This window comes from Sycon ciliatum, chromosome 5, assembly GCF_964019385.1.
Source record: "Sycon ciliatum chromosome 5, ocSycCili1.1, whole genome shotgun sequence".
In the NCBI taxonomy this organism is placed as follows: Eukaryota; Metazoa; Porifera; class Calcarea; order Leucosolenida; family Sycettidae; genus Sycon; species Sycon ciliatum.
The window spans coordinates 20033088-20041606 of NC_088647.1; the positions used below are offsets into that span (position 1 = coordinate 20033088).

Below are 8519 nucleotides of genomic sequence, written 5' to 3' on the forward strand. Positions count from 1 at the left end.
ACGGATGCTGCTCGATTGAACGTTGGCCTGCGCACGCGGCTTGGCGTGCTGCCCGGACATGACAGCGGTCTGACCAGTTCCACTTGCCGCCCACTCAGAAAATCGAAATCTACCAGGTCATTGACTTCAAATGTCTTCAGATTCGGAAGCCTTCTCTGTAGACACAAAGGAGAGGAGGAAAAGCAGGAGAGAGAGCACATGAGATTCAAAGTCAAGGTAGCAACCTTATCTTGCTCACTCATTGCTCATCTAGCAAACTTAAAATGAGTTTCTTCGAACCGCGACATGCATCGAGTACTAGCACTCGTATCTGGCTTGAGTGCATGCGTAAGCTGCAGCAAGGGGAATCGGGTTGGGGAGAGTGCAGCACATTATACATGCGTGTGAAGAAGAATGGTAGATATCGTTGTGGCAGCTTACCGCTAGATATTCGAAGGCGTGTCGCTTGTAGTTTTGGCAGGACATGTACAACGTCTCCAGGTTGTTCATCTGCACCAGGTCGATGAAGCAGGTTGGCGTGATGTGCGTATCGCGCAGGTCCAGCTTCTTCAGATTGAGCTTGTCGCATAGAATGCGAATTCCTTGATCACCAACCTGAACAGGGGCAAGGCAAAGCAGGATAACACATAAAGAGATCAGGGCGAGTCAGCAAGCAAGTATTGACAATATCCCAAGGAAAGCTATGCCCACACTACTCCATACCCTGTCGGCACCAAGCAAACCTAGTACTTAGCACAAGAGAACAAAGCAAACACCCCACGACCATGCGAGCTGTCATGTTGCCACCTGACTGGCAACGTCCAAAGCAGATCCCGAACAAAGCACACAGAACAGCGCGAAGGCGAGAAACTCACCGGTGTCGACCAGAGTCTCACTTCCGTCAGGTTCGGGTAGTGCGAGAGCATCCGCATGGCGTCCGTTCCGCACCGCGTGCTCGTCAGGTCTGCTATCCGCAAATTCTTCGTGTGTTTCGTCAGTGCTTTGCGCAGGTCCTCGCTCTGTTTGTAGAAAGCAGAAGTGGATTGCAGACATTATGATTAGGAGATGAGATCCGCAATCATGTCACCAATAAACTATGCATACTTTTACTGAAGATCTTGATGACCCATGTCAGCAGTGAAAGAATAAGAAAACATGTCTCCATTGGTAAACCAGCAGTGTAGCATTATGATGCTCCTTCCAGTACCAGCAACACAATGTTGGGATATGCACACAAATGAGTGCGGGTGCTTACCGTTGACCCGCATGGCAGCTCCAGTATCTCCACTGGTCCATCAACTTCCTCCACTGCCGCTTGACTGCAGAGACAGAGACAGAGAATGCTAGAGTTAGGATAGGCTACCCCGGAAGGCAGGCAATATAACTAACTACACGCGTGGCAAATCATCCTTCAGAGTGACTCGGGCATGCATAGGCAATCACCGATAGTGTTCCATTACTTATCTGTCAGGGAATCCTACTGGGTGCTTGCTTACCTGGAGGCCAGCTGATTCAGATGGTTGTGGTGGTTTCCCTCTCTCAACACCGCCTTGATCCGCTCCACCTCGTCTGCATCGGTGATCTCCTGGTATCTGACCAGGTCCACCAGCGCCTGCAATGCAAACGTGTTGTTCTTGCGGGCCAGGATCGCCAGCGAGTCCCTCACCGTCGCGAAGTTGGCGAGCACGCGCTTGAAGTTGCCCTCGGTGCAGGAGAGCGCCTGCACCAGGGTGCAGAAGAGCTCGTGTGACTCTGCCAGCGTGCACAGCGGCGAGCCGATGCGGAAGTGCTGCAGCCAGTCGGGTGAGTGCGTGGCATTGAGCCGGGTCAGCGACAGGCGCACGCCGAGCCGATCGTCCAGCGCCAGCTGCCGCACAAACGTGCTCATCCACCGGCCGGCGGAATGGTCCGACAGTGCCCTGTGTAACGGAGATCAAGTGGAGAAACGCGAAGGTTAATTTCAATGCCATGGCCGGAACTGCATGGCATATCTGCCCCAGCGCCAAAGAAACAGAATAACAATGACAAGGGAATCTTTTGGAAACACATGTGAATATTGGCGTCAGTCTACTTACTCATCTGGGAAATCTCTCGGCTTGAGAACCGCCATCTTTTCCCTCCAGTCGTCATATTGCAGTGCTTCTTCTACAATGAGGCCACACACTGCCAGTAAGCTTAGTTTCTTGAGCTCCCTGTAAGAAACAACAGAGAACATGGTACAATGAGTGTGAGAATGGGGGGAATGCTCCAAAATCAATAAAAGTACGGCAAAGAAACTGCGGGCAGAGTGGAGAAACGAAACCGTGCTTTCGCAGACATATGCGCACTCGTACACGTATTCCAATTGAGTATAGAGTGATATGGGCAGGTGACTTACTCATCTTCCTTGTACGCCGCTGTACAGCTCATGATCACCATCTCACGTAGCCGCGCAAAGACGATCGGGAACGGGCAGGCGAGATGCTTGGACGCACCGTGAAGTCTGCAACAGAAAGCGGACAAACGCAAACGAAGACAGAGCTGCACTGAGCCGCCGTAGCTATACCACTGAATGCTTGAAAAGGTTACACCAACACAGTCATGTACATGTACAGCATAGATTATCCTGATCGATCATGAATGCGCTCAGTCACCGTCTGTGAACAAAATACGTGCGGTGTCTTACCTGTGAATCAGTTCTCTCAGTTCGGCATCCTTGTTGCAGTTGTGCATGACGCGGAAGTATGACACGAGCAGTTCGAATTCACCCTGACTGCACTTGTGATCATTCAGCAGCTGTGAAAGAATACAGAGGGAGATGAGAAAATGTTTGGTCAATACTTGAATACCTTAGCCGTTCGGACCTGCTCCAAAAGGCAGGCGAAAATATCGTGAATAAGGTAGCTTCGCATCTACAAATGCATGCAGTCCATTGTATGACAAAGGCACAGCCAATAGTGAGTTCACCCTTACCGGCAGCTTGAACAGGTTGATGATCATGCTGTCCAGGTACCACTGGAAGTCAGTGTTGATTATACTGGTCATATGCTGGGGAAGGAGCGGATAATAAGAGAGAGACAACACATGCAGGAACAATCCATCAGATGTGCAACTGCAACTCGGAACACTGTCCACAAGAAACTTTCCCCACGGCAAACAAACGCAGAAGAGCGCGCAAGCCAGCGGAGTTCGACGCTTACCTTCTTGAGAAAGTGGCAGACAACATCCGGCGGTCGTAAGCTGGATAGTGTCGAGGCGAGCATGGGGACAATCACCTTCATGAACATCGGTGGTATTCTCGTCTGTGATACGCAACACACAAGCAAAGGAACGCAACAGTAGGTTTGTATTCACATTCTCGATGTAATGGCAGTTTCAGTACATGTATCCTCCATAAGCCCCAGAACACCGGCTCGCAACACGAAAGTTCTCGACAATGATTTGCTTGCATGTATTGGCTGCGCATGCATGCGGTGGTGATATTCTTTTGCTACTCACATCAGTGATGTAGTGACACACGCAGTCCAGGAACTCCTCTCTCGTGTCGTCGCAGCGGATTTTGCCAGTCGCCTGGTAGTCGGAGCAGAGCTTCATCAGGTCCAGCTTGGCCTGCTGAGACTTCTGCTCGCCCTTCAGCGCCCAACGCATGTCGCTGAGCATACGCTGAAAGAGAGAGAGAGAGACGCACATCAATAGGCAACCGTATTAGTTTCCCGCAGGAGTCCAATCCGCAACGTTCTAGGTAAGCATGAGTAGTACGACGCTCACAAGCAAAGCTGCACACGCACATTGTCGTTCTCTCGCCCTGTCCACACACACACACACACACACACACACACACACACACACACACACACACACACACACACACACACACACACACACACACACACACACACACACCACTCACCTTGTACTGCAACGAGTAGTACCACTGCTCTCGCTCATGATTCGACTGCAACTGCAGATAGTAGTCGCCGTACGACGTCTCAATGACGATCTGCTGCTGCTTGCTGGATCCGCCGCTCGTTTGTCTTTTGCGCGACAGGCTGGTGAAGTCCGAATAGCTCAGCAGGTAGTCAACACCGTCCTGTGAAGAAGGACACAGAGACAACACACAACACACAGCAAGCAATGAAAGATCTGCGCACTACTAGAAACCAGTTTTAATAGGCATCTATCCACACCGAACACAGCTCCAAACACCACACGACCCAAGTATGGACAGCGACGCTGGTAAAGTACAGACTGTTGCGCATGGTCGTCCTCCGTGAAACCCTCCCTGAAAGGTCACACTACGTTTTCTTGTTGCCCTCTTTGCAGAGACACCTCCGGGCTGTTCCTACTGCCCTCCACTTGGTGGCGTGGTGAAAAAATAGCTCCAAAGTTTCAGGGAACTAGCTGATCCCAGAAGTGCCACTTGGTGCGCGTAAGGACTTTTGCACACTAATTTCAGATTTCGACGAGGTGTTCCAATGCTGGGAGTTGAACATTTTGCATTATTTGTGGGTCTAGAAAGAACTGAAAATTACTGTGATGTACCAGACCGGTAGTATTCGGTGCTGTCAATGTTTCATGCAAAATGGTACACAGGTACATGGATGCTGCATTGCTGTCATAGACTGCGTGGCCATGAGTACGAGACTGGTTTGCCTTGGGAATGTCTGCGAGATGTTTATGACCAATCGTGTACATGGTATTGTACACTGGGAGCAGTATTCATGATCATGGTTCCTTTGGTTCAGTGGGTTACTTGTCTTGACTGACTTTGGCAGCAGGTGCATTGCAAAAGACGTATTGGACAATAAAATATTCGCTGCGCTGGAGACCTCATTGTCACACCTACTGACACTGTTTACGTTCGCTGTGACGTCAATCGGGACATGCTGTCACGTCTGCAGTTCCGGAAGAAGCCAGGAAGGCTGCACGCAGAGTGTTCCAACTCTCAGGCCTCACGCGACCCGCCGTGGACGCTCAGTTACGATGTGTTACCGTTCACACATTCTTGAGCGCAGCAGAGCCTCCGGACGCGACTTCTGACGCACGAGAGGTGTCGCGGCTGCCCAGACGAAAGCAATGAGTCGGAAGAAGACATCCTGAACATGGCTGCAGTTCCTCACGTGGAAGCAAGAAGACATCTCAGATTTTCGTCACACAGCTCGTCAGCATGACCACAATACCGGATTGATCAGCTGGACGAGAGAAGGAATGCACTGTTTCTTCCGTCACCGGTCAGTCAGCGGTGCATGTACGCACGCGCACCCATGCAGTGTTTCAACGAACTAAAACACCCAACGCCGAGCGGACAAAACTAATCGAAATCATTGCCGTCTGCTAGCAAGGGCGATAGGCATTCGGATGGAGAAATCGTGCTCACATTTCCGCGGACACACGGGGGATCAATCTGCCGCAGTGACGAGCACGTATCCAAATATGTAACAAATGACAACCCCGAAGGATGATGCTGACTGTGCAGTGCTAGTGGGCTGCACTCTGCTCGGAGTCGGTAGAAACTACTTGCTATACAACAATACCGCAAAGAGAGATACAATGAGATAGACTTGAACGAGAATACGAAAGACAGGCAAACCACCACCACCAATACAGGCTGGCAACTCCAAACGACAACCACTTACATTCCGTGACTCTTGCTCCGCAACAGGCACGACCAACAATCTCCACCACCTGAAGATTTTGCGTCAAGCTCAAATCGTGTGTAATTTGTTCGTCTGAGAGGACCACGTTTTCCAGTGGGGAACCTACATAACGCTCACATAGTCACGTCCGAAGATTTGGGCTGGGGTACGGAACGTCAGCGCTACACAGGATTCGAGGCTTCCCGAACGACGAACACATCGCCTCACTTCAAACGACGGTCTAAAACGGCGCGAACACTTTACGGCTCGCTCGACTGGTGGTCACGATCTGCTGCACGTTCCTCTCCTCCTCACCATGCAAAGCATACAAATAGGCGAGTAGCCCCATGCGCAACATCCCGGATTTTCGCTGTTTCCACCGCCTGACTGTTTACATTTGCAAGTCCTGCCGCACAGACCGCCGTGACCCAAGGAGGGAGATTCTCAAGTGCTTTCAAAGTAGCTCTCGGCTTCTAGTCACGTTTCTAGGGATTTGGCCGCACGTTCGAAGCGAAGCACATCTCCTGCCAATCGGCCAGCAACGACACAAATTTTTCTATAACTTCACAAGTAAGATCCCCGAGAGGGGGAGACGGGCCGACAAGGCTAGCGCCGAGCCGTCATTCCCACATCTCGAGGCGCAGCTTCCGACAAATCCAGTAGCTTTCCGCACTTCGCGCTGCCGACAACATTTTCTAGACGTAGAATCTACGCGAAGAACTGTGAAGAATCACATTATAACACGAATATCACACAACTGTTTCAACACCTTTCACAGTTCGGATCGGCACACAACTATTATGACTGCCAGAGCGCTGTACATGCACGTGCAAAACCTCAGGTCGGTCAGAGTGAAAAACGGCCGAAGCGCTCCAGCAGTTCACAGGCAACCAATGCCACCAAGGCAGGCAATGCCAATGGTGGTTTTACATACTAGTAGTAGTAGCAGCAGCAGCAGCAGTAGCAGCAGCAAGGACAGGCAGTGATGTGTTAGTTCTGCGATGGTCGTTCTCGTCGACGACATTCCATGTCGGCCGGCATCAGTCGTCAGCCGAGCATATCACAAGCGATCGAACTGAACAGGCCAGCCAGCGTCACAGGAAAAGACACTGCGCACACCCAGGCCCTAGAGCAGTGGAGAAGCTCGCTAGATCTACGCACACCACGCCAAGTCAGCACGCTACATGATTTGCCAGCGCCAAACTGCTGCCAATGCCACCAAGCACAGACAAGTCGTTCAGGAGAAAATCGTTCGTGCCTTGTACCGTAGCTGGCCATGACGTACATCACGGCAGGATCTACACAAGGTATACACACTAAGCCACTAACTGCTCAAAGCAAAGCAGGAACAAACCACCCACTAGCGGACAAATAACGCGTACGTGAAGCGATTGAACTAGGCTTTTTACCGGCACAAGTGGTAAAGACGAAGGCTGGAAAATATCATCGTCTGCGAAAAACACGCTCCGCAGTTCTAAGCAAAGCGTCAGGGACACAGGGAAATGACACGCACCACAAGGATAGTGCACTGGAGTCTCGCCAGTTTACCTCTCGTCCTGTCAACCTTCACCAAAGCTAGCTTGACCTCGACACTGCTGACCACATGCACATGCCCCACAGAACTGCCACTACACGTCCGTGACTCGTCCAGATCCATCCACGCGAGGAAAAACTCGCCCGCCCGAACATGGAAACACGGACGCTCGCTCAGCAAATTTCTATCCTAAAATGAGTTGAGAAATCATAGGCGCTCATCATTAGACAATCCTCAGCCAACACTCGACGAGAGTTGTGATGATTGTTATGTTTTGTACACCTGCCGACATAGAAATTGGCAGTAGAAGGAGGTCCTATAGGATCATGACACTCACAAAACGGGTTGGCATTTTTCTATTTTAGCTGGCGCGAAAATACCGTTGCTGTGGCTCGATGGTAGGCCATCACCGCCTACTGCTGTACTGTCATCGCGGCCGGGATAGATACCATGTGCAACAGGGGACGCACAGTTGTGACCATGACATTGCAGAGACAGTTGAACAAGATGAGCTGCATGGTGATCGATGCAACCCCAATGTCTACAGCAGCGCCATTCACGCCGTACCCGAGGCAAAAGGCGAACACGACAAATCGAAAATGAAAGCTCACAAGCAAATAATTAGGGAAAGAGCACGACCCTATCAATGGACACATATTGCCATAATTACTCCGATAGTTCTCTTGAGATGCACATGATGCACGTTTCGGGTGCCGCAGGCCGCAAGTGCTGCAGAACGTGCACGTTTCACACACATGAAATTGAGGGAAAAGATGGAGAGAGAATTTCAACACTCACCTGTCTGAGCCAAAGTCCATCATCCCGCACCTCCAACCAGTAAGTCCTCATTCGATTCTCCACGGTCCGATCACTGTTCGACGAACAACTAAAGAATCTTCTCCGTCTACTTCTGTTATGTGCCCGATCTCGGTCCGAGCAGGGCAAACGCCTGTTAGCTGCAGGTAACAGCGCTACTTCATGCACTCTCAGAAAACAGCAAACGTTTCCCTCTCGAGCTAAACTGTAGCTGGGTCGCTCTTCGCCTAAAGATGCAGTGCGCCTAACACCCGCTGCTGCCTGCATCCTCAGCTCCTCTCAGCACTATCTGCGCCAAACGCACTGTGTAGCGTCACCCGTACTCTGCGTCGTGATCATCCCATAAGTCCAACCCTCGTGCGCTTCGCAAAGGGCATGAGACGGCAGCAGAGAGAAATACTACTAAGCAGGCAAACCTCTTGCAGGAGGCAAACTCCACTGCTCTCTCCACGGCGTTCTCCTCTTTTTCTGCAGAGCAGCAGAAAGCTGGAGCTGTGCTATCGCCTGCAAGCCACCAGACTGTCGCAGCCAAACTGTGATCGACGCACTTGCCTCTGTTGCCTCTACTCTCACTC

General features: G+C 51.1%; 1 protein-coding gene across 1 annotated transcript; it reads right to left on the reverse strand.

The window, feature by feature from the left end:
* On the reverse strand, positions 1–8519 carry LOC135817967 (C-Maf-inducing protein-like; the record flags this gene model as incomplete). The annotated part of the gene is given in 13 exon segments (XM_065331269.1): positions 1–155; positions 421–594; positions 855–998; positions 1235–1298; positions 1476–1898; positions 2055–2171; positions 2357–2461; positions 2645–2754; positions 2932–3006; positions 3159–3260; positions 3457–3621; positions 3869–4048; positions 7927–8519. Coding segments are annotated over 13 exon segments (2099 nt in total), but the record flags the coding sequence as incomplete, so codon positions are not given.